Source organism: Harpia harpyja, chromosome 27 (assembly GCF_026419915.1).
Source record: "Harpia harpyja isolate bHarHar1 chromosome 27, bHarHar1 primary haplotype, whole genome shotgun sequence".
Classification (NCBI taxonomy): domain Eukaryota; kingdom Metazoa; phylum Chordata; class Aves; order Accipitriformes; family Accipitridae; genus Harpia; species Harpia harpyja.
Window position 1 is genome coordinate 140,680 of NC_068966.1, and position 23,004 is coordinate 163,683.

The 23,004-nt window shown below is 59.4% G+C and overlaps 3 protein-coding genes across 3 annotated transcripts; all 3 read right to left on the bottom strand.

Annotated features, from left to right (window-relative positions):
* Nucleotides 1-351: 351 nt before the first annotated feature.
* On the bottom strand, nt 352-9,744 carry LOC128136000 (solute carrier family 22 member 6-like). The gene is made up of 10 exons (XM_052775096.1): nt 9,341-9,744; nt 9,153-9,256; nt 8,114-8,268; nt 7,033-7,201; nt 6,760-6,883; nt 5,481-5,590; nt 4,257-4,471; nt 3,236-3,344; nt 1,789-1,992; nt 352-550 (listed from the first exon to the last, which is right to left on the bottom strand). Exons 1-10 carry the CDS (start codon nt 9,716-9,718, stop codon nt 481-483), a joined length of 1,638 nt encoding a protein of 545 aa, XP_052631056.1. The 5' UTR covers nt 9,719-9,744; the 3' UTR covers nt 352-480.
* A 4,127-nt stretch (nt 9,745-13,871) lies between these two features.
* On the bottom strand, nt 13,872-19,519 carry SLC22A6 (solute carrier family 22 member 6). The gene is made up of 10 exons (XM_052775092.1): nt 18,166-19,519; nt 17,598-17,701; nt 17,327-17,481; nt 17,078-17,246; nt 16,074-16,197; nt 15,485-15,600; nt 15,009-15,223; nt 14,667-14,775; nt 14,376-14,579; nt 13,872-13,988 (listed from the first exon to the last, which is right to left on the bottom strand). Exons 1-10 carry the CDS (start codon nt 18,529-18,531, stop codon nt 13,904-13,906), a joined length of 1,647 nt encoding a protein of 548 aa, XP_052631052.1. The 5' UTR covers nt 18,532-19,519; the 3' UTR covers nt 13,872-13,903.
* A 129-nt stretch (nt 19,520-19,648) lies between these two features.
* Nucleotides 19,649-22,998, bottom strand: LOC128135998 (solute carrier family 22 member 6-A-like). The gene is made up of 9 exons (XM_052775093.1): nt 22,939-22,998; nt 22,679-22,833; nt 22,118-22,286; nt 21,910-22,033; nt 21,708-21,823; nt 21,108-21,322; nt 20,693-20,801; nt 20,380-20,583; nt 19,649-19,907 (listed from the first exon to the last, which is right to left on the bottom strand). Exons 1-9 carry the CDS (start codon nt 22,986-22,988, stop codon nt 19,826-19,828), a joined length of 1,224 nt encoding a protein of 407 aa, XP_052631053.1. The 5' UTR covers nt 22,989-22,998; the 3' UTR covers nt 19,649-19,825.
* Nucleotides 22,999-23,004: the final 6 nt, after the last annotated feature.

Genomic DNA, 23,004 nt, shown 5'->3' on the forward strand with positions numbered 1-23,004 from the left:
TGAGGGCTGCTATTGGGGTTGGGCTATCCTGGTTTTTGGGGTAAAATCTGCCCCATTAGGGGCTTTTGCCACCCGCTGACCCTGGCTTGACGTGAGAATTAATCTCTTTGCAGATTTATTTTGCAGCTAAATCACCCGAATTGGGGCAAAGGCCGGAGCTTGAGAACCAGGACCCAGGCGTCCGGGTAATATATGGGGGAAATCAATCCTCATTATCCTCCTTTGGGGGGGGGGGGGGGTCAGGGTGGGGGTCCCCGAACGTCTGGGTTCCCTCGGGGGGTTGGGGGGACGCCCGGGAGGGCAGCGGTTGATATCAAACACCAACGCTGCGATGAGGTTTTATTGGGATTAAATAAATAGCGTCCGGGTGGGGGATATCGACTCCGGGGTGGGGGCGCGTGTCACCCCGAGGGTCCGGTCCCCCCCGTCCCCACTGGCCCGGCGGGACCCAGGTGTCCCCGATGCCCGTCCTCGTCCCCCTCAGACGCCGTCCTTGGTCTTGGTGGTACTCAGAGGGACGGTGACCTCCTCGTCCTTGAGGTGACCTGCTCTGTGGCCGCACCGGGGGAAGAGAAACCCCAAAACCTTCAACCTTTCTTCCCCAAAACCTTGGTCCCTTCCCGACCCCAAAACCTTCGTCCTTTTTCATCCCTTCTCGCCCCAAAACCTTCATCCCTCCTCACCCCAAAACCTTCATCTCTTTTCGTCCCTTCTCAACCCCAAAACCTTCACGTCTTTTCATCCCTTCTCACCCCAAAAACTTGATCCCTTCTCACCTCAAAACTTTTGTCCCTTCCCAACCCCAAAACCTTCATCCCTTTTCATCCCTTCTCACCCCAAAACCTTCGTCCCTTTTCATCCCTTCTCACCCCAAAACCTTCGTCCCTTCCCAACCCCAAAACCTTCGTCCCTCCTCACCCCAAAACCTTCGTCCCTTTTCATCCCTTCTCACCCCAAAACCTTCGTCCCTTTTCATCCCTTCTCACCCCAAAAGCTTCGTCCCTTCCCAACCCCAAAACCTTCGTCCCTCCTCACCCCAAAACCTTCGTCCCTTTTCATCCCTTCTCACCCCAAAACCTTCGTCCCTTTTCATCCCTTCTCACCCCAAAACCTTTGTCCCTTCCCAACCCCAAAACCTTTGTCCCTTCTCGCCCCAAAACCTTTGTCCCTTCTTGCCCCAAAACCTTCATCCCCTTTCGTCCCTTCTCGCCCCAAAACCTTCGTCCCTTCTTGTCCCCTTTCACCCCAAAACCTTCATCCCTTCTCACCCCAAAACCTTCGTCCCTTCCCAACCTCAAAACCTTCATCTCTTTTCGTCCCTTCCCAACCCCAAAACCTTTGTCCCTTCTCGCCCCAAAACCTTCATCCCTTTTCGTCCCTTCTCGCCCCAAAACCTTTGTCCCTTCTCGCCCCAAAACCTTCGTCCCTTCTTGCCCCAAAACCTTCATCCCCTTTCATCCCTTCTCACCCCAAAACCTTCATCCCTTCCCAACCCCAAAACTTTCGTCCCTTTTTGTCCCTTCTCGCCCCCAAACCTTCATCCCTTTTCATCCCTTCTTACCCCAAAACCCTCAACCCTTCTCTCCCCAAAACCTTCTGCGTTCCTCCAAGAAAGCCATCGCGCCCTAAGAGGAGGATTTCACCCCCCACCCGTTGCGTCCACCACAAAAAGATCGGGGAGAAAAAGGGGATCTGGTGGGGACGGGGTCCCTCGGGGAGAAAAAGGGGATCTGGTGGGGACGGGGTCCCTCGGGGTGGCCAAGGCCGCTGCCCTGGGGAGCTCCTCACCGTCTCTCGACGTCCTTGACGGTCTCGGGCAGGGGCATGTTGCGCGTCTCGGGCAGGAAGCACGTGGCGATGGCCGAGATGATGGGGGCAGCCCCGTAGATGACGAGGGGCAGCGCCGGGGTCACGTCAGCTGCCATGCGCACCAACGGGGCCACCATGCCACCCACGCGGGCCATGGTGCCCCCCAGGCCCATCCCCGTCTGCCTGTGCCAGGGAGAGGGAGCAGTGGGTGGATGGACGGATGGAGAGGTGGTTGGATGGATGGAAGGGATGAGGGTTGGAGGGGTTGATGATGGATGGAGGGGTGGGTGGGTGGCTGGAGGGGTTGAGGGATGGATGGGTGGAGCGGTTGAGTGGTGGAGGGCTTGGTGATGGGTGGATGGATGAAGAGGTGGTTGGATGAAGAGGTGGTTGGATGGATGGAGGGGTTGGTGGTAGATGGATGAATGGATGAAGAGGTGGTTGGATGGATGAAGGGGTTGGATGGATGAAGAGGTGGTTGGATGGATGAAGGGGTTGGATGGATGAAGAGGTGGTTGGATGAAGAGGTGGTTGGATGGAGGGGTTGAGGGTTGGAGGAGTTGATGGATGGAGAGGTGGTTAGATGGAGCGATTGCAGGATGGATGGAGTGGTTGAGTGATGGAGGGCTTGGTGATGGATGGATGGAGAGGTGGATGGATGAAGGTGTTGGTGGATGAAGAGGTGGTTGGATGGATGGAGGGGTTGGTGGTGGATGGATGAATGGATGAAGAGGTGGTTGGATGGATGAAGGGGTTGGATGGATGAAGAGGTGGTTGGATGGATGGAGGGGTTGGATGGATGAAGAGGTGGTTGGATGGATGGAGGGGTTGAGGCATGGAGTGGTTGAGTGATGGAGGGCTTAATGAGGGATGGATGGATGAAGGGGTTGGTGGTGGATGGATGAAGAGGTGGTTGGATGGATGGAGGGGTTGAGGGATGGATGGAGTGGTTTGAGTGATGGAGGGCTTGGTGATGGATGGATGGATGAAGAGGTGGTTGGATGGATGGAGGTGTTGAGGGTTGGAGGGCTTGATGGATGGACGAAGAGTTGGATGGATGAAGAGGTGGTTGGATGGATGAGGGGGTTGAGGGTTGGATGGATGCAGTGGTCGAGTGATGGAGGGCTTGGTGACGGTTGGATGGATGAAGGGGTTGGTGGTGGATGGAGGGGTTGGTGGATGGATGGATGAAGTGGTTGGATGGATGGATGGGTGGAAAGGTGATTGGATGGATGGTTTGAGGGCTGGCTGGCTGAAAGGATGAGTGGTTGGCTCGGTAGGTGGGCTGGTCAATGGACGGGCTGATGGATGGGTGGTTGGGTCGATGGGTGCAGGATGACTTGGTAGGTGGGTTGGCAGATGGATGAGCGGATGGAGGGATGGACAGATGGAGGGAGGGCGTGCCCCGGAGGTGACAGCCACCCACCTGATGACGGTGGGGAAGAGCTCCCCAGAGAAGATGTAGGCGCAGTTGAAGGAGGCGGCCAACGAACCCTTCCCAATCACCGCGAAGGCCATGCGCAGCGTCTGCAGCTCTGGGGACAGGGACGGGACGTCTCGCACCTCCAGCCCCCCGACGGCTCCTCGGTGACCCCACCAGTGGTCCTCCTTCCCTCCAACCTCTACCTCCACCCCCGGATTCCCCCAGTCCCTCCGATGACCCTTCATCCCTCCGTCCTTCAACCTCAATCGCTGTCCCCCCCGGTGCACGCCCAACGCCCCCCCGCCCCTCTGTCTCGGTCCTCCAACCTCCCTCCCTCCATCCCTCCAACCTCCACCCATCCTTCCACCCTCTGTCCCTCCATCCCCTCATCCTCCAACCTCCATCTTTCCAGCCTCCGTCCCTCCAACTTCTCTCTCTACCCTTCTACCTCTTCTTCCTCCATCCTTCCATCCCGTTGTCCTCCATCCCATCGTCCTCCATCCCATTGTCCTCCATCCCTCCATCCCGTTGTCCTCCATCCCGTTGTCCTCCATCCCGTTGTCCTCCATCCCGTTGTCCTCCATCCCATTGTCCTCCATCCCATTGTCCTCCATCCCATCGTCCTCCATCCCATCGTCCTCCATCCCTCCATCCTGTTGTCCTCCATCCCGTTGTCCTCCATCCCGTTGTCCTCCATCTCATCGTCCTCCATCCCATTGTCCCTCATCCCTCCATCCCATTGTCCTCCATCCCTCCATCCCATTGTCCTCCATCCCGTCGTCCTCCATCCCATCGTCCTCCATCCCATTGTCCCTCATCCCTCCATCCCGTTGTCCCTCATCCCTCCATCCCGTTGTCCTCCATCCCGTCGTCTTCCATCCCATTGTCCCTTATTCCTCCATCCCGTTGTCCTCCATCCCTCCATCCCATTGTCCCCCATCCCATTGTCCCCCATCCCATTGTCCCCCATCCCATTGTCCCCCATCCCATTGTCCCCCATCCCTCCCTCCGTCCCAGCACCCACCCATCGGCACAACAATGTTGGCGAGGATGCAGATGCCGGCGAGCGCCAAGGAGCCGCCCTGGGCCACGCGCCGCCCCACGCAGCTGATGGCCAACACCGAGGCCAGCTTGGCCGGGATGTCCACAGCCCCGAAGACCAGCTGGCTCAGGTAGATGTCCACCCCGAAGCCCTGCAGATCCATGGCCAGCCCGTAGTAGGCGAAACTGGTGGAGAACCTGCCCCCCAAACCCAACGTTTCAATGCAAAACCCACCAGGCATGACCGAACGGGCACCCAAAAGGTGAGGTTTGACCCCCAAAAGATGGGGTTTGCCCCAAAAGGTGAGTTTTGGCCCCAAAAGGGTGGGGTTTGGCCCCCCAAAAGGTGGCGGTTGACCCCGAAAGGACGGGTTTTGGCCCCAAAAGGTGAGGATTGGCCCCAAAAAGGTGGGATTTGGCCCCAAAAAGATTCGTTTTGGCCCCAAAAAGATTCGTTTTGACCCCCAAAAAGTGGGGTTTGACCCCCAAAGGATGGGGTTTGCCCCACAAGGTGAGTTTTGGCCCCAAAAGGGTGGGGTTTGGCCCCCCAAAAGGTGGCGGTTGACCCCAAAAGGATGGGTTTGGCCCCAAAAAGATTAGTTTTGACCCCAAAAGGATGGGTTTTGCCCCACAAAGTGAGTTTTGGCCCCAAAAGGTGAGGTTTGGCCCCAAAAGGATGGGGTTTGGTCCCAAAAAGATGAGTTTTGACCCACAAAAAGTGGGGTTTGACCCCAGAAGGATGGGGTTTGCCCCACAAGGTGAGTTTTGGCCCCCAAAAAGGGAGGGGTTGGCCCCTGAAAAGGTGGGGTTTGCCCCAAAAGGTGAGTTTTGGCCTCGAAAATGTGGGGGTTGGCCCCAAAAGGATGGGTTTTGGTCCCAAAAAGATGAGGTTTGACCCCAGAAAGGTGGGGTTTGGCCCCCAAAAGGTGGGGTTTGACCCCAAAAGGATGGGTTTGGCCCCAAAAAGGTGGGATTTGGCCCCAAAAAGATTAGTTTTGACCCCCAAAAAGTGGGGTTTGACCCCCAAAGGATGGGGTTTGCCCCACAAGGTGAGTTTTGACCTCAAAAAGGTGGGGTTTGGCCCCCCAAAAGATGGGTTTTGACCCCAAAAAGGTGGCGTTTGGCCCCCTAAGATGTGGGGGTTGACCCCAAAAGGATGGGTTTTGCCCTAAAAGGTGAGGTTTGGCCCCAAACCAGCCCCACTTGCCAGACGAAGGAGACGCCGCAGGAGACCGTCCTCATCCCGGGGGTGCGCACCAGGGCGGCCAGCGTCCCCCCCGGCAGCGGCGGCTCCGGGCGGACCAGTGCCCCCAGCGCCTGCGGGAAGGGGGAGCTGGGGAGATCTTGGCGGGATCGGGGAGGGATCCAGGGGGTGGGAGCGAGCCGGGGGATGGGAGGGAGCGGGGGGGGATCTAGGAGGGATCTGGGAGGGACGCGAGGGGTCTGGGGGGGATCCGGGTGATCTGGAGGGGATTGGAGGGATTGAGGCAGATCTAGGTGGGATCGGAGGGATCTAGGAGGGACATGAGGGGTCTTGGGGAGACACAAGGGGTCTTGGGGGGGATCCAGGTGATCTGGAGGGTTCTGGGTGGGATCAGGGGGGTCTAGGAGGGATGTGAGGGGTCTTGGGGGGATCCAGGTGATCTGGAGGGGATTGGAGGGATCGGGGGGGATCTAGGTGGGATTGGGGGGGATCTAGGTGGGACACGAGGGGTCTGGGGGGGATCCAGGTGATCTGGAGGGGAGCGGAGGGATCGGGGGGGATCTAGGTGGGATCAGAGGGATCTAGGTGGGACACGAGGGGTCTTGGGGGGGATCCAGGTGATCTGGAGGGGATTGGGGCGGATCTAGGTCGGATTGGAGGAATCTACGAGGGACACAAGGGGTCTTGGGGGATCCAGGTGATCTGGAGGGATTGGAGGTATCTAGGTGGGATCGAGGGATCTAGGCGGGATGTGAGGGGTCTAGGGGGGGGACCCAGGTGATCTGGAGGGGATTGGAGGGATCGGGGGGGTCTAGGAGGGATACGAGGGGTCTTGGGGGGGATCCAGGTGATCTGGAGGGGATTGGAGGGATCGGGGGGGATCTAGGTGGGACATGAGGGGTCTTGGGGGGATCCAGGTGGTCTGGAGGGATAGGGGGGTGTTGGAGAGATCTAAGGAGGCCACAGGGAATGTGGGGGGGTCCAGGTGATCAGGAGGGATCTGGGCGGGATCTAAGGGGGGGGTGGAAGTATCTACGAGGGGTCGAGGGGGTCTAGGCTGAGTAGAGAGGAATTGGGGGGATCGAAGGGAGAATGAGGGGGTTCTGGAAGGATTGGGGGGATCTAGTGAGATCTGGGAGGAGCTGGGGGCGTGCGGGGGTGTAGGGGAGGATAAAAGGGAAGTGGGGGGATCTGGGGGGTCTAGGGGGTAGACCAAGGGGATCTGGGGGGCATCTGGGGGACCTGGGGGGGGGCTCCAGGAGGCCCTGGGACCACCCATCACCTCCTCGCTGAGTTTGTCCCCCTCCTCCTTCCTCCTGTTGACGCGGGCGACTTTGCGGAGCCCCTTCAGGGCCAGGTCGGGTCTCCCCGAAATCACCTGCCACCGGGCTGACTCCACGAACAGCCTGGGGGGGGCGGTGGAAGAGGGGTTACGGGGGACCCAGGCACCCAAGGGGGTCCCTGCACCCACCCTACACCCCCCACCACCCATTGAGGACCCGGGTGTCCCCACCATCACCCCTAAGGAACCCAGACACCCCAAGATCCACCGTACCAGGAGTAGAGGAAGAAGAGGAAGAAGGGGAGGGAGACGACGAGCTGGAGCCAGCGCCAGTGAGGGACGCCGAAGGCCGTGGCCGCCAGCACAAACTGCCCCAAGGTGTAGCAGTAGCCGTTGATGGTGCCCACCACAGCACGTGCTTCCGTCGGGATCCACTCCATGCCTGCGGGGCGACCGTCAGCACACGGATGGTGGGGTCTATCCCATGGGATAGGGCCAAAACAGGGTATCTGGGTCCCTCCCGTGGGTCAATGGTGGAGCTTGGATCCCTCCCAAGGGTCAACGGTGGAGCCTGGGTCCCTCCCGTGGGTGAACGGTGGTAGGGTTGGAGCTTGGGTCCCTCCCGTGGGTCAACGGCGGTAGGGTTGGAGCTTGGGTCCCTCCCGTGGGTCAGTGGTGGAGCTTGGGTCCTTCCCAAGGGTCAACAGTGGGAGGGTTGGAGCTTGGGTCCCTCCCAAGGGTCAACGGTGGAGCCTGGGTCCCTCCCGTGGGTCAACGGTGGTAGGGTTGGAGCTTGGGTCCCTCCCGTGGGTCAATGGTGGAGCTTGGATCCCTCCCAAGGGTCAACGGTGGAGCCTGGGTCCCTCCCAAGGGTCAACGGTGGAGCTTGGGTCCCTCCTGTGGGTCAATAGTGGTAGGGTTGGAGCTTGGGTCCCTCCCAAGGGTCAACGGTGGAGCCTGGGTCCCTCCCGTGGGTGAACGGTGGTAGGGTTGGAGCTTGGGTCCCTCCCGTGGGTCAACGGTGGAGCCTGGGTCCCTCCCGTGGGTCAACGGTGGTAGGGTTGGAGCTTGGGTCCCTCCCGTGGGTCAACGGTGGTAGGGTTGGAGCTTGGGTCCCTCCCGTGGGTCAGTGGTGGAGCTTGGGTCCTTCCCAAGGGTCAACGGTGGTAGGGTTGGAGCTTGGATCCCTCCCAAGGGTCAACGGTGGAGCCTGGGTCCCTCCCATGGGTGAACAGTGGTAGGGTTGGAGCTTGGGTCCCTCCCGTGGGTCAGTGGTGGTGGGATTGGTGCCTGGGTGCTTCCCCTGGGGTAGGGGTGGTAGGACGAAGCCCAGACCCCAGGGTCCCCAGCTCACAGAGGGAGGCGGAGTTGAGGGAGACCCCGGCCATGGCCAGGCCCGCCAGGAAGCGGCAGAGACAGTAGACGACGAAGGTGGGGGCGGCCGCGGTGCCGGCCCCCGTCGCCCCCAGCTGCAGGTAGCACCAGGTCAGCAGCGCCCGGCGCCCGAACCTGCTGGGACACGGCGCTGGGGACACTGGGATGGGGGACGTGGGGACTGGGATGCCAATTTGGGGCAGTGGGACAGGGGCACGAGGCACTGGGGGTGCTGGGATGGGGGACATGGGGTGCTGGTGACACTGGGATGGGGGTTGCGGGGTGCTGGAGCCACTAGGATGGGGACATGGGCACTGGTATGGGGGCGTATGGGGCGCTGGGAATTCTGAGACAGGGACATGGGGCACTGGGATGGGGACACAAGGCATTTGGAACACCGGGACAGGGAATATGGGCGCTGGGAATTCTGAGACAGGGACGTGGGGCACTGGGATGGGGACACAAGGCATTTGGAACACCGGGACAGGGAATATGGGCGCTGGGAATTCTGAGACAGGGACGTGGGGCACTGGGATGGGGACACAAGGCATTTGGAACACCGGGACAGGGAATATGGGCGCTGGGAATTCTGAGACAGGGACGTGGGGCACTGGGATGGGGACACAAGGCATTTGGAACACCGGGACAGGGAATATGGGCGCTGGGAATTCTGAGACAGGGACGTGGGGCACTGGGATGGGGACACAAGGCATTTGGAACACTGGGACAGGGAATATGGGCGCTGGGAATTCTGAGACAGGGACGTGGGGCACTGGGATGGGGACACAAGGCATTTGGAACACCGGGACAGGGAATATGGGCACTGGGAATACTGGGATGAGTGACTCGGGGGCGGTGGGGACAGTGGGACAAGCTGTACTGGGACAGACCCACCCCGGGGGCACTGGGGACACCAGGGGCCAGAGGGAGGGGAGGACATCCCTGTGCATACCCCTCCCCTCTTCCCCTTCCCAGTTTCCCCCAGTTCATCCCAGTACTGCTCCGGGGTGGCCACGCACTTGTCAGAGAGGACTCCGAAGAGTCCGGAGCCCAGGAGGATCCCGGCCATGTAGATGGATTGGGCCACCTGCCTCAACCTCTTGGACTCGCACACCAGGTCCCACTGCCACCGGGAGAGGACACGGGGGTCGACACCCGGACGCCTGGGTCCCCCCCACCGCCGGGGGGGCCGTGGGGCACCCCTCACCTCGGTGACGATGGTGTGAGCGAAGACACCGTCGCGGTAGGTCCAGCCATCACGGCAAGGCTCGGTGGCCGCCCCGTTGGCCGTGCCGTTGACCGTGCCGTTGACCTCCAAGAGGTGCCATTGGGGTTCCACGTAGCGGCGGCAACGCTGGGGCCGGTGGTGGCCGTCGGAGGGGATGGAGACGAGGAGCGGGACGTCCCCGGTGCTGTTATTGGCCACGGGCCGAGGCCGGCAGTGGTGCTCGGGAACGCCGGCGGTGAAGTTCTGCAGCAGGTTGTGGCTGGCCAGCATGAGCAGCGGAACGGCCAAGGCGGCCACGTAGGTCACCTGGAAGCGGCCCATCCCGCCCAGGCGGGCCAGCAGCTCCACGAAGGTCATGGTGGGATGAGGGATGGAGCTGGGGGGGGCCCAGGTCAGCTGGAGGGTGGAAGGAGGAGAAGAGGTTGAAGGATGGGCCAAGGGGTAGGCTAGGAATGGCCAAGGAACGGGCTAGGAATGGCCAAGGAACGGGCTAGGAATGGCCAAGGAACGGCCGAGGGGTGGTTTGGAGGAAGGGGCGAGGGTTGGATCCAAGGATGGGCCAAGGAATGGTCAAGGAACGGGCTGGGAATGGCCAAGGGGTGGTTTGGAGGAAGGGGCGAAGGCTGGATCCAAGGATGGCCAAGGGATGGGCTAGGAATGGCCAAGGAACGGCCGAGGGGTGGTTTGGAGGAAGGGGCGAGGGTTGGATCCAAGGATGGGCCAAGGAACGGGCTAGGAATGGCCAAGGAATGGCCAAGGGGTGGTTTGGAGGAAGGGGCGAAGGCTGGATCCAAGGATGGCCAAGGGATGGGCTAGGAATGGCCAAGGAACGGGCTAGGAATGGCCAAGGAACGGCCGAGGGGTGGTTTGGAGGAAGGGGCGAGGGTTGGATCCAAGGATGGCCAAGGGATGGGCTAGGAATGGTCAAGGAACGGGCTGGGAATGGCCAAGGGGTGGTTTGGAGGAAGGGGCGAGGGCTGGATCCAAGGATGGCCAAGGGATGGGCTAGGAATGGTCAAGGAACGGGCTAGGAATGGCCAAGGAGTGGTTTGGATGGTCAGTGAACAGAAAGATCCAAGGATGGGCCAAGGGCTGGGCGAGGAAGGGCCGAGGGGTGGTTTGGAGGAAGGGATGAGGGATGGATCCAAGGAAGGGATGAGGGACGGATCCAAGGATGGGCCAAGGGATGGAGGAGGGACACAGAGGAAGGACCAAGGAGCAGCAAAGGGGTGGGTGGGAGGACGGTGGAGGGACGGGATCAGGATTGGCCGAGGGGCGGGACCAGGAATGGCCGAGGGGTGACCAAGGGGTGGCCGGGCCAAGCCGAGGAGAGGCAGAGGAAGAGCCGAGGATGAGGGACGGACCAACGGACAGAGCGAGGGCGGGACAGAGGGACGGGCAGCGGGACGGACCCAGGGATCAAGGGGGAGATCAAGGGAGGGACAGATGGAGGAGGGAATCAAGGACCCTCTATTGATCACCTGTTGATCGGTCTATCAATCAGTCTATTTATTGGTCTATCAATAAATCTACCTATAGGTCTATCGATCTATTGATTGATCCATCTATCGATCTATCAGTCTCTCTATAGGTCTGTCGGTCTGTCAATCAGTCTATCAACGTACCAATCTATCAGTCTTTCTGTTGAGCTGTTGGTTGCTCTATTGATCTATCGGTGCCTCTATCAATCAATCAACCAATCTATCAGTCTATTGATCTGCCCATCACTCTAACAATCTATCCGTGTCACTATCAATCTATCGGTCTCTATCGATCTGTCGGGGTGTCTATTGATCTATCAGTCTCTCTGTCAGTCTGTCAGTCTCTCTGTCTATCAATCTATTGATCTATCAATCTATCGATCTATTAATCTATCGATCTAATTGATCAATCTACCTATCATTCTACCAGTCTCAGTCTCTATTGACCCATCAATCACTGATCATTTATTTCGAGCTATCAGCTCTGCCCCTCGTTGCTCTCCCTCCTCCCTCCCCCTTATTATTGATCAATCAATCAATCAATCAGTCAATCCTCTCTCCCTTCTGTCCTACCAATCTCTATAGGTTCATCCCGCCAATGATCCCTTGCGATCAATCGATCCCTACCTGCTGTTTGGCTCCTCTTCCTCTCTCTGCCACTCTCTCGGTTTCAGGCTCGGTCTCTCTGGCCACCCGCTGTCCCTCCGTCCGTCCCTCTGTCCATCCGTCCCTCCCTCTGCCACTCCCCCCTCTCTCTCTGGCCCTCCTTCACCCCTCGGTCAATCAATCAATCAATCGATTGATGGATTTCTCTATTGTCCGTGCCAACCATCATCCGGCTGGTGGGTCTGTTCGCCTGTCCCTCTGCCCATCTATTGACTCCTCACCCTATCAATAAATTGATTTAGCTGCTGATTTGCATAGGTCTAGTGATCAACTTATTGATCTGCCCCCTTTATGGATCGATCTATTGGTCTCCCTGTCGATCAATCCGGTGAGCTCTTTCTCTATTGATAAATTATTGATCTTTAGATCTCTGTTATCTATAATGTGTTGATCATCAATTAGTCCATAATGTCTCACTTTATTTATTAATTTATTGGTCTATATATTTCTGTTGATCAATCTATTGATCTGCAGCAACTCTATTGATCCATCTGATGGTCTGTGTATCTCTATTACCAATAAATTGATCTATAATCTGTTCATTGATCAATCTATTGGTCTATATTTTTCTATTGATCAATCTATTGAACCATGATCCACCGATCAGTCTAATGATCTCCGCCTCTATTGATCAATATTTTTGTCTATTGATCCATTTATTGATTTATAATCTTTCTGCTGATCAGTGTATCAATCTTAATGTCTCTATTGACCAGTCTACTGGCCTATAATCTTTCTATTGATTGGTTTATTGACCTTTAATCTCTCTATTGATTGGTCTATTGGTCTGTCGCTATTAATCAACCTATTGACCTATAATCTGTTGCTCAATATAGTGATCTTAATCTATCTATTGACTGGTCTGTCGGTCTCTGTTGATCAATCTGTTGAGCTTTAATGTCTCTATTGATCAATCTATTGACATATAACCTTTCTGTTGATCAACGTATCAATCTTAATCTCTCTGTTGATCAGTCTCTTGACCTATAATCTTTCCATTGATCAGTCTTTCTCTCTATTGATCAATCTATTGATCTTTAATCTCAATCTGTTGGCATATAGTCTTTCTATTAATCGGTCTTTCTCTCTATTGGTCAACCTAGTGAGCTTTAAGCTCTCTCTTGACCAATCCATTGGCCTCTCTCTCCCCTGATCAACACATTGATCTCTCTATTGATCCACTCACCTGTCCGTCGCTCCAGCTATTGCCCGACCTCTCCCAGCACCAAATCCCGCTCCCTGGAGCTGCCTGCCAGCAGCTACCACCCCTTGGCCCTGTGGCTGCCCATGGCCAGAGCCCTGTCCCTGTCCCTGCTCCTATTTAAAGCCACCCTTGGTCCCGGTTAACGTTTGACTCCAGTGGGACCGGATCCCGCTATGGGTCGGTGGAGATGATGGTCAGGCGGAAATGCCGGTGCTGGACACACCGGTCCCCAAGGAGGGATGCCCAACGGCTCCCTGGGGCCATCCCATCCTCTCCATCCTCTTCCTCGCCCAGCAAGCCTCTGACCCCAGGTGGATGCGGACTCCCCCAGCCCCCTCTGGCTTGTTTTCACCATCCATGGTGGATAATTCAGGAGGCAAAGTCCCCGGGGGCCCTGAACCGGATCCCTGGGAGCCCCTTGGACCCCGGGCAGGAGGGCAGCGGGAGGCAGCGGAGCATAGGCGGGACAGGGCAGCGACCAGGGGACTTGGGGGTGGCTTGGGGGGGCAGGACACCTGGGGCCTTGCTGGCCGGGTGATCGGAGAAGAGGGTGCGGTGCGTGTTGGGTGACCGGACGCTTGGGTCCTCGGGACGTCTGGATCCTTGGGACGTCTGGGCACCTGGATCTCTGGGTCCTTGGGATGTCTAGGTGCCGGGACATCTGGGTCCTTGGGATCCCTGGGCACCCGGACACCCCAGGTCCTTGGGATCCTGGGTCCTCAGGACGCCTGGGTCCTCCCTGTGCTCTTGAGCGTGACTCTCCCTCCCTCGCAGCTCCAGAGCGGGCAGAGGGGAGGAGGGGATGGTGGTGGGGGGGGACGCAATGCCGAGGCCGCAGCACCCCGCTGAGTCCCATATTTGCCTTCGGGGCGGGACGGCCAGGCTGCGCGGGACCCCCCGCGGCCGTGGGAAAACAACCCCCACCACCAGCCCCGTGCCCTCCCACCGGCCGCATTTCACACGATTTTTGCTTTTATTGTTTTTATTCCAGCACAGAAAAACCATCCTGCAACGCGGCGGTTGGAGGGGACACACCATCCCCCAACCCTGCACGGAGAGGAGGACGCCTGGGTCCCCTTCTTGGCCATGCAAGAAGGCGGCCATGGTCATTGCTGTCCCTTTGCTCTTCTTGGGAGGGGGTGCGCCCCCTCCCATCTGCTGTGGTTTGGGGGTCCCCCGGGGTGGTTGGCACTAGCAGGGCCCCGTGGTGCTGCTGGGCTGGGTGGGCTGAAGTGGGACCTGGAGATGTTGGGCTTCGTCCTTCTGGGGCTTGGTCCTGGAGGGAGAGGGAGGATGGGGGTGGGTTTTTTGGGGGGGGGCAGGTGCATTTTCATGTTACTGTTCCCCCTCGACCCATCCAGCCATCGCCCATCCATCCATCTTCATGAACATCCGTCCTTTCATCCAGCTGTGGTCGTACTCTTCTTCCTATCCATCCACCCACCGATCTCTGTCCAATCCCAGCCGCTCCTGTCCATCCGTCCGTCCATCCATCACCACACTCAACCAACCCTCCATCCCTCCATCCCATCCATCCCCACATAGAACCAATCCTCCAGCTGTCCATCCCGATGTCCACCCAATCCTTCTCTCCCACCACCCCTCCCCGTCTCCACGCATCCGTCTGTCCCTCCCCACCGGTCAGCCGTCCCTCCAATCCCACCTGCCCTCCACCTCCTCCACGGTCTCAGGCAGAGCCCTGTCCCGTGTCTCCGGCAGGAAGATGGCCACCAGCCCCGACACCACGGGGGCTGCCCCGTAGATGATGAAGGGCAACGTGGGGAAGACCTCACCCGCCATCTTCACCAAGGGGGCCGTGATGCTGCCCAGACGGGCCATGGTGTTGGCCAACCCCATGCCCGTCTGCCTGTGGGACACCGAGAGGCTCTGAGGGACCGGCCTGCGTGGTCACGGCCACCCCGGCACGTCCCCCAACCCGCACCCCACTCCTTACCGAATAACGGTGGGGTAGAGCTCACCCGTGTAGAGGAAGACGCAGTTGAAGGACGCGGCTAAGCAACCCTTCCCGAAGACGGCCAGGGCAGTCCGAAGTGTCCGCAGGTCTGTGGGGATGAGGACGGGACATCTGCGACTCGCTTTGGTGTCACGAGTTGGGGGTGGCGGTGGGTGATGGAGAGAGGAGACCCCAACCACCAGAATTTCAGGCAAATCGCCTGTAAAAAGCTAAAACCACTCAGCCCGTGGGTTGCATTAACGAGTTGAGCTTGTTTTGGCCCTCCCAGATGGTGCTTTATGGGCTGGAGATGAAGGGGACACCGCTGCCACCACCCCTCACCTCGTGGCACCAAGACGTTGGCCAAGATGGCCAAGCCAGCCAGGATGAGGGCCAAGGACTGGGTGAAGCGTCGCCCCACAAAGGTGATGGTGAGGATGGAGACCAGCTTGGCTGGGATGTCCACGGCCCCAAAGACGAGCTGGATCACGTAGATGTTGAAGTCAAAATTTTGCAGGTCCATGGCCAGCCCATAGTAGGCAAAGCTGGTGGAGAACCTGGGCCAAGAAGAGGTCGGGGGGGGGGCAAATGTCACGTGTGGAGTGGGATGTGGGGGTCACACACCATCCCTTGGCTGGGGGGATCCAGCCGGGAGATCTGTGTCCCTTTCTGGAGCACGTGTGGGCCAAGAGACTTCTGTTGACTGAGTCCTGCACCATGACTCAGTTTCCCTTTCCAGTAAGGACCCAGCTAAGGTGGGTGTTTGGAGGGGGAAGGATGGACAACCACCCACTGATGTCCTCCGCTGCCGGGCGTACCACACGAAGCAGAGGCAACAAGAGATGCGGCGCACGACGGGCGTCCGGACCAGGTCAACCACCGTGTGGTGACTCCTTGATGAAGCCATTTCCTTCTGCATGTAGGACCTCAGGACCTAGAGGGAGAGGGGGGGGGGCTCTGGGGTGGGGACGGGGCCCTGTGGTCCCTCTTTTCCCTGGGGGGGGAGTGGTGGGAGGAGCAGAGAGGGGAACCAGGATGGAGCAGGAGAAGGGGGGGAATTAAGCTCTGGGCAGGATGGGTGAAGAGTGGGTGGGAGGAGGGATGGAGGAACAGATGGATGGTCAGATGGATGGGGATGGGGGATGGAGATGGCGGATAGGTGGTTGGCTGCGGATGGGATGGGATGGATGGAGATGGCGATGGCTGGAGAGACAGGTGGATGGTTGTATAAGGGGACGGATGCGGATGGGGAGTTGTCCATGGGGACGGATGGTTGGTTAAGGGGCTGGACAGATGGGTGTAGGGGAGCCCCACTGTCGGCCCTCTACATGAGGGCCAGGAGAGTGGGGCCGCTTCCCCCCACCCACTATAAAACACCCCCAAGGTGCCCCAGCCAGAGCCTTTTACTTCTATGTCGAGCTTCTCCCCTTCCTCTTTCTTCCCATTTATCCTGGCCACTTTCTGGAGCTCCTTCAGGGCCTGGTGGGACTTCCCCACCATGACCAGCCAGCGAGCTGACTCTGTTAACCACCTGCAGGGGAAATGGGGACAGGATCCCAAAGATCGTCCCACCATCCGTCTGACCCTGCCACCAGCGATCTACACCTCTGTCCCTCCAGCCAGCTCTCCGTGCTTCGATCCGTCCATCCAACCCTCCACCCATCCTTGCACCTTCTCTTCATCTGTCCATCCATCTTTGCACCCATCTCCCCTTCCACCCACCCATGCAACCTTCCATCATTCCATCCATCCATCCCTCCATCTGTCCATCCATCATCCCATCCACCCCCCCGTCCATCCATCTGACCCTCTCTTCATCCTTGCACCTTCTCTTCATCTGTTCATCCATCTTTGCACCCATCTCCTGTTCCACCCACCCATCCATGTGACCTTCCATCCATCCCTCCATCATCCCATCCACCCCCCCAACCATCCTTGCACCTTCTCTTCATCTGTCCATCCGTCTTTGCACCCATCTCCCCTTCCACCCACCCTCCATCCCTCCATCATCCCATCCACCCCCCCAACCATCCAACCCTCTGTCCATCCAACCCTCCGTCCATCCAACCCTCCGTCCATCCATCCAACTGTCTCTTCATCTTTGCACCTTCTCTTCATCCGTCCATCCATCTTTGCACCCATCTCCCGTTCCACCCACCCATCCCTGCGACCTTCCATCCATCCCTCCATCCATCCCTCCATCTGTCCATCCATCCATCCATCATCCCATCCACCCCCCCAACCATCCAACCCTCTGTCCATCCAACCCTCCGTCCATCCATCCAACTGTCTCTTCATCTTTGCACCTTCTCTTCATCCGTCCATCCATCTTTGCACCCATCTCCCCTTCCACCCTCCATCATTCCATCCACCCCTCCACCCACGCCTCCACTCCTCCCCCTCCTCCTCACCATGAGTAGAGGAAGAAGCACAAGAAGGGCAGCGACACGGTGAACTGCAGCCAGCGCCAATCAGGGATGGCGTAGGCGACCCCAGCCAGCAGGAACTGCCCGATGGTGTACCAGTAACCCATGAAGGTCCCCACGAGTGCCCGGGTGCGAGTGGGCATCCACTCCAAAGCTGCCGAGACACACGGAGACATGGAGCGGACCGGGAGGGTGCCCGGGGCTGGTACCGTGGGGTTGGTGGTGGCCACGTACAGAGGGAGACGCTGTTGAGGAGGATGCCGGAGAAGGCCATGCCCGTGAGGAAGCGGAAGAGGCAATAAACGGTGAAAGTGGGGGCGAAGGAGGAGCATATCCCCATGGTGCCCATCTGAAGGTAGCACCAGGTGAGCAGTGACCGGCGGCCGAACCTGGGCGGTGAGGAGGAGGAAGAGGAGGTGAGGAGGAGGAAGAGGAGGTGAGACAGTCTCCATGACGCTGCCCCCACCTCCCCACGGGTATGGGGTGTCCGCCCCCCCGCCCTCACCTGTCCGAGAGACCCCCAAAGATGATGCCGCCCACCAAGATGCCGGTCATGTAGAGCGACTGGGCCAACTGCTTCAGACTCCGGGAGCTGCACACCAGGTCCCACTGCCAAGGGGCAAAGGCATGGGGTGGGACAGAGACTGGGGGGAGACCCCTCTTGGCCTTCCTCCTCCCCCCCCCCAAAAGCTGGCTGTGGTGGCTGGTAGGGTTGATCCAACACAACAGCCAACGGATGGCCAATGGAAACACCGAGACGGTGCCATGAAACACTCGGCCGCCCTTCCCAGCATCCCCACGGTTGGAAGCTCCTTCCAGGGGTCATCTGGCCCCTTTTTGACCCCCTTGTTGATGGCCACCAACCCCCTCATCCCCCCCTTTCTTGTCCTGAGCTCTCAGGGCGTTGAGTGCCTCCACCAAGGGTTGAGTGGGGAAGATGCTCCAGCTGGAAGAAGCCAATGTCGTGGTGACAGCGGACCCTTCGCCGGTGCCTCAAGGTGGGAACCGCACACAGGATTGGGTGAAACCTGCCACCAGCCCCACGTCCCACCCCACTGCCGCTGCCATCCTACCTCAGTGATGATGGTGCTGGTGAAGACGCTGCGGTCGTAGGTCCAACCATCGCGGCAGGGCTCTGTCTCCAGCCAGCTGGTGTTGGCAGCCGAGCCGTTGGCCTCCAAAAGCCACCACTGTGGCGTCACGAAGCGCCGGCACCGCTCACCTTGGGGAACCGAGACCTTCAGCAGGTCCCAGGGGTCGAGGCTGGTGGCGTTGGCCTCCCAGCGAAGCCGGCAGCGATGGTCGCTGGTGGCGGCCGTGAAGTTCTGCAGAAGGTTGTGACTGGCCATCATGAGGATGGGCAGGGCCAGGAGGAGCACCGAGGCCACCTGGAAACGTCCCATGCCCCCCACGTGCTCCAGGAGGCTGGCGAAAGCCATGCTGCCGCCGTGAGACCCCGGGAACACCCCACAGCCATGCACGCCTGCCCCCGCACTCGCAGAGCCCCAAAAGGGAGGGATTTCACCCCCAAAATGCTTCTCTCGCTCCCATGGTATCCTCACGCCACGAGCATCGGGGTGATCTCCTATATAACCCGGCCAACGGGTGGTTTGGGTTAATGTTTGACATCTGGGGTGGGTTTTTTGTGGGTTTTTTCCCAGCAGGAGAAGGCAAAAGTGCAGGCAAGGGCAGTGCAAAGGTGTCCGGGGGGGCCACCGAGCACCGGCAAAGGGTGGCCAGAGCCAAATCCACGGGCAACGCTTCCCTCCCCTCACTGCTGCAGCAAAAAAGCCCCCAAACGGGGCGAAACTGGAGCAATCTGGGGCAGGAAGAAAATAAAGAATTATCGTTTATTTTATTATTTTCCAGCGTTGCTTTTCTTTTTTGGGGGGAAAAGGCAGCTTTTGGAGAGGGGCCATCTGGGGCCAACCTCCTTCACCCAGCTCCTGGGGGTACCCTCAGGTGGGTATCCTGAGAATGTGGGGGGGGGGGGTCTCCTGACTTGGGCCAATGTATGGCCTTCGCCAGCCCCTTTGGGTTAAATTTTAGTGATTTTTGTGGTCAAAAGGGGACCGAAAGATGCTGACGGAGGTGGCCCTGCTTGGGTCAGCGCATTCTCCGCCTGGGGAAGCCGGGGGTTAATTTTTGATGGGATCAGATCAATGATGGGGCCAAGGGACACGTTGGCAGTGGGAGCAAGGGCCGGGGTGTCCGGGAAGGGGTCGGAATCAGGGAAGAGGCATCATGGCGGCAGCACCATGGGTTGCTGGGAGGGGGCTGGGGTGGGATTTGGGAGCTCCTCACCCTTTCTCCCCCTTCTCTGGGATTTGGGGGACCTCTCTACCGGGACAAGAATTGGGTGGGTTTGGGGTTATTGGGTGTCATCTCATTGAAGGTGGCCTCCGACGTGGTGTTCTCGGGTGCCATCTTATTGGAGGTCACCTCGGGGACACGGTTCTTAGACGTCGTCCTATCGGAGGTGACCTTGGACACGGTTATTGGGTGTCATCTTATTGGAGGGTGACCTTGGGTGGACTCAGATAACACCCTGAGACGTTGTCCCCACCAGAGCTGCTTTATTCCTCCAAGGACGTCCCCTGCCCCACACAGGGAGGTCACCAGCCGTGGGGCAGGAACCGAATTTGTACCCGTTCCCAAAACAAGGCTGTGGGGAAGGATGGTTGCTGGTGGCCGGGGATAGGGTGCTGTCCCCCCACACCCCCCTGTGGTCCTTCAGGCCTCCTTCTGTGGAGCCTTGTCCTGGGGCTGGAGGGGGATCTTCTCTTTGGGGTCATCCGTCTTCTTCCGCTTGGCCCTAGAGGGAGGAAGATGAGGAGGAGGAGGGTCCATAGGGCATGGCAGGATGGGTCAGCCACCGGCAGGGTGGGAAGCAGCCCGGCAATGTGTCCATCCGCCCAGCCGTTCAGCCGCTCATATCACCCATTCTTCTGCCAACACACCCATCCACTTGTGCCTCTACACAGCCATCTGTCCCGCCATCCAAAACCCCTTCATCTTTCAGTCCATCCACCATCAAACCATCCATCACCCAACAATCCACCACCCATCCATCCATCATCCCACCCTCTATCACCCAACCATCATCCAACCATCCATCATCCATCCAACCACCCAAAACCCCACCCCGCTTTGCCCGCTTTTTGTCCCTCCATCCATCAGCATATCCGTCCAGTTGTTCATCTCTCCAGCCGATCACAAAATCCCGTCATTCATCTACCGCTCCATGCACCCATCCGTGTCTCCAACCATCCGTCCCTTCCTCCCACCTGCTCTCCACCTCCTCGATGGTGTCGGGCAGCGGCGTGTTGAGGGTCTCTGGGAGGAACCCGGCCGCCACGGCTGCCACCACCGGGGCCACCCCATAGACCGCAGGGGGCAAGAAGGGGTAGTACTCATCCATCATCTTCACCAGCGGTGCCACGATGCCACCCACTCGGGCCATGGTGCTGCCAAAGCCCAGCCCGGTCTGCCTGCCGGCGCCACGGGGGGGTCAACACGGGGCAGAGACCACCCCGGGGGTGTCACGGGTGGGTGACGGGGGACCTGCCCCACTGCGGGGTCATGGGGACGGGGTTTTACCTGATGGGAGTGGGGTAGAGCTCGGTGGTGTAGAGGAAGACGCAGTTGAAGGAGGCGGAGAGGCAACCCTTGCCGATGACGGCCAGCGCCGTGCGCACCGTCTGCAGCTCTGGGGCAGAGAGAGGGACGGGCTGGGCTCCGCGTTCGGGCGGGAGCCACCTCAGGGATGGGGTGATGGTGGGACGGAGAAAGAAGGGAGGACGTAGGGACGGATGGTTGGATAGCTAGGTAAGTAATTGGATGGAGACGTGGACGGACGGACGGATGGATGGAGAGGTAGGTGGGTGCTTAATTCCATGGCTGGAGAAGGGGAGGGATGGGTGAAGAGCAAAGTAGAGCTGCGTGATGGACTGGTGGGGACGTCGGTGGCTGGACAGAGCAGAGCGGAAGATCCCCATCACCCCATCACACCCACCTGTGGAGACAAAGATGTTGGCAATGATGACCAGCCCCGCCAAGAAGAGGGCCACCATGAGTGACACCCGCCGGCCAATGTAGCTCAGGGAGACAGTCACCACCACTTTGGCCGGGAAGTCAACGGCGCCGAAAATCACCTGGATGAGGTAAATGCTGACACCAAAGTTTTGCAGATCCATGGCCAGCCCGTAGTAGGAGAAACTGATGGAGAACCTGGAGCGGGGCAGAGAGAGGGAGCGGCCTTGAGGTGGGGTGACCTCCCTCGGGACGTCACCATCGCGTGGGACAGGGCAGGGATCTCAGGTGGTGGCGAAGATGGCTGTGCTACAGTGGGATGGCTGGATTCACTGATTGTCCAGCTGTCCACCTTTCCAATCAGCCATCCGTACATCTGACCAACTCTCCAACCATCTGTCCGTCTACCCTTCCATCCAACCATCCATCCTTCCGACCAACCAACCATCCACCCACCCTTCCAACCGTCCCTCCAACCAGCCATCCCGCCAGCTCTCCACCCACCTCTCCATTCCTCCACTCCCTCACCCCTTCCTCCTCCTCATCATCCCCACCAGACTTCCCCATCCCGGCCCAGCCCCACCAGACGATGGAGAGGCAGAAGAAGATGTGGCGGATGACCGGGGTCCGGACCAGGTCAGAGATGGTGTAGGAGGACTTCAGACCAGCCAACTCCTCCTTCATGTTGGACTTCAGGATCTGGGAGAGCGGGAGGGAAACGGGAGAGGTTGGTGGGGGACGGGGGGGGGGGAACCAAGACCACCCCCACCACGGGGCCACCATACCTCGACCGTGATCTTCTCCCCTTCCTCCTTTCTCTTGTTAATCCTGGCCACTCGCTGCAGGACCTTCACAGCCCTCTCGGCCTTCCCCGAGAGCACTAGCCAACGGGCAGACTCAGCCAACCACCTACAGCCGACAAGGGGGAAACTGAGGCACGAAGAGAGCCCCGCGTGTCCCCATGGCCTTCCCCAAGGGACCCAAGCATCCTACCAGGAGTAGAGGAGGAAGATGAAGAAGGGCAGGGAGACGGCGAGCTGGAGCCAGCGCCAGTGGGGGACAGCGTAGGCCACGCCAGCCAGCAGAATCTGGCCCAAGGTGTAGGCGAAGCCGGTGATGGCCACGGTGATGGCGCGGTAGGGCGTGGGGATCCACTCCACCACTGCAAGGGACCACGGGGACACGTCTGACTCGGTGTCCCCCTCTCTTGTGACCCTCCGTGTGAATGTGGCCTCCCCATCATGTCCAGATGCAGCCGCACCACATGGCCCCATCCATGGCCATGGTGATGGCCCCATCAGTGACCACTGGGATGTCCCCATCAGCAGCCACAGGGACGTCTCCATCTGTAGAGAGCGGGATGTCCCCAACCACGGCCGTTGGGGACATCCGCATCCATGGCCACGGCAACGTCCCTCTCCATGGCCACGGTGATGTCCCCACCCATGGCCATCGGGTCATCCCCACCCATGGCCGTCGGGTCGTCCCCACCCATGGCCATGCCGACTGTCCCCACCCAGGTCCCCGTGGTCATCCTCATCCCCGTCCCCTCACCGAGGCAGGCGATGCTGAGGCCGAAGCCAGAGAGGGCCATGCCACCGGCGAAGCGGAAGACGCAGTAGGACGCGTAGTTGGGGGCGAAGGCCGTGCACGTCCCCATCACCCCCAGCTGCAGGTAGGACCACATCAACATGGCCTTACGCCCAAACCTGCAACAGGGAGGCACTGGATGCCACTGGGTGCTACTGGTTGATGGTCTGTCCAACGCCCCACGGGGAAACTGAGGCACGGGGAGGGGTAGCTACTGCCTTTACCTGTCCGAGAGGCCCCCCAGGACCAGGGCGCCCACCAGGACCCCAGCCATGTAGATGGACTGGGCC

Coding starts and splice junctions, on each gene's coding strand:
- LOC128136000 (XM_052775096.1), bottom strand. CDS start 9,718: ATGACCTTCGTGGAGCTGCTGGCCCGCCTGGGCGGGATGGGCCGCTTC. Junction 9,257..9,340: donor CTCACACCATCGTCACCGAG/GTGAGGGGTGCC, acceptor TCCCGGTGGCAG/TGGGACCTGGTGTGCGAGTC. Junction 5,591..6,759: donor GGGACAAACTCAGCGAGGAG/GTGATGGGTGGT, acceptor CCCTTCCCGCAG/GCGCTGGGGGCACTGGTCCG.
- SLC22A6 (XM_052775092.1), bottom strand. CDS start 18,531: ATGGCTTTCGCCAGCCTCCTGGAGCACGTGGGGGGCATGGGACGTTTC. Junction 17,247..17,326: donor CCTCAACAGCGTCTCCCTCT/GTACGTGGCCAC, acceptor GTGTCTCGGCAG/CTTTGGAGTGGATGCCCACT. Junction 15,601..16,073: donor GGGAGAAGCTCGACATAGAA/GTAAAAGGCTCT, acceptor CTCTCCCTCTAG/GTCCTGAGGTCCTACATGCA.
- LOC128135998 (XM_052775093.1), bottom strand. CDS start 22,988: ATGGCTGGGGTCCTGGTGGGCGCCCTGGTCCTGGGGGGCCTCTCGGAC. Junction 22,834..22,938: donor CTGGGGGGCCTCTCGGACAG/GTAAAGGCAGTA, acceptor TCCCTGTTGCAG/GTTTGGGCGTAAGGCCATGT. Junction 20,584..20,692: donor CTCTACCCCACTCCCATCAG/GTAAAACCCCGT, acceptor TGGCGCCGGCAG/GCAGACCGGGCTGGGCTTTG.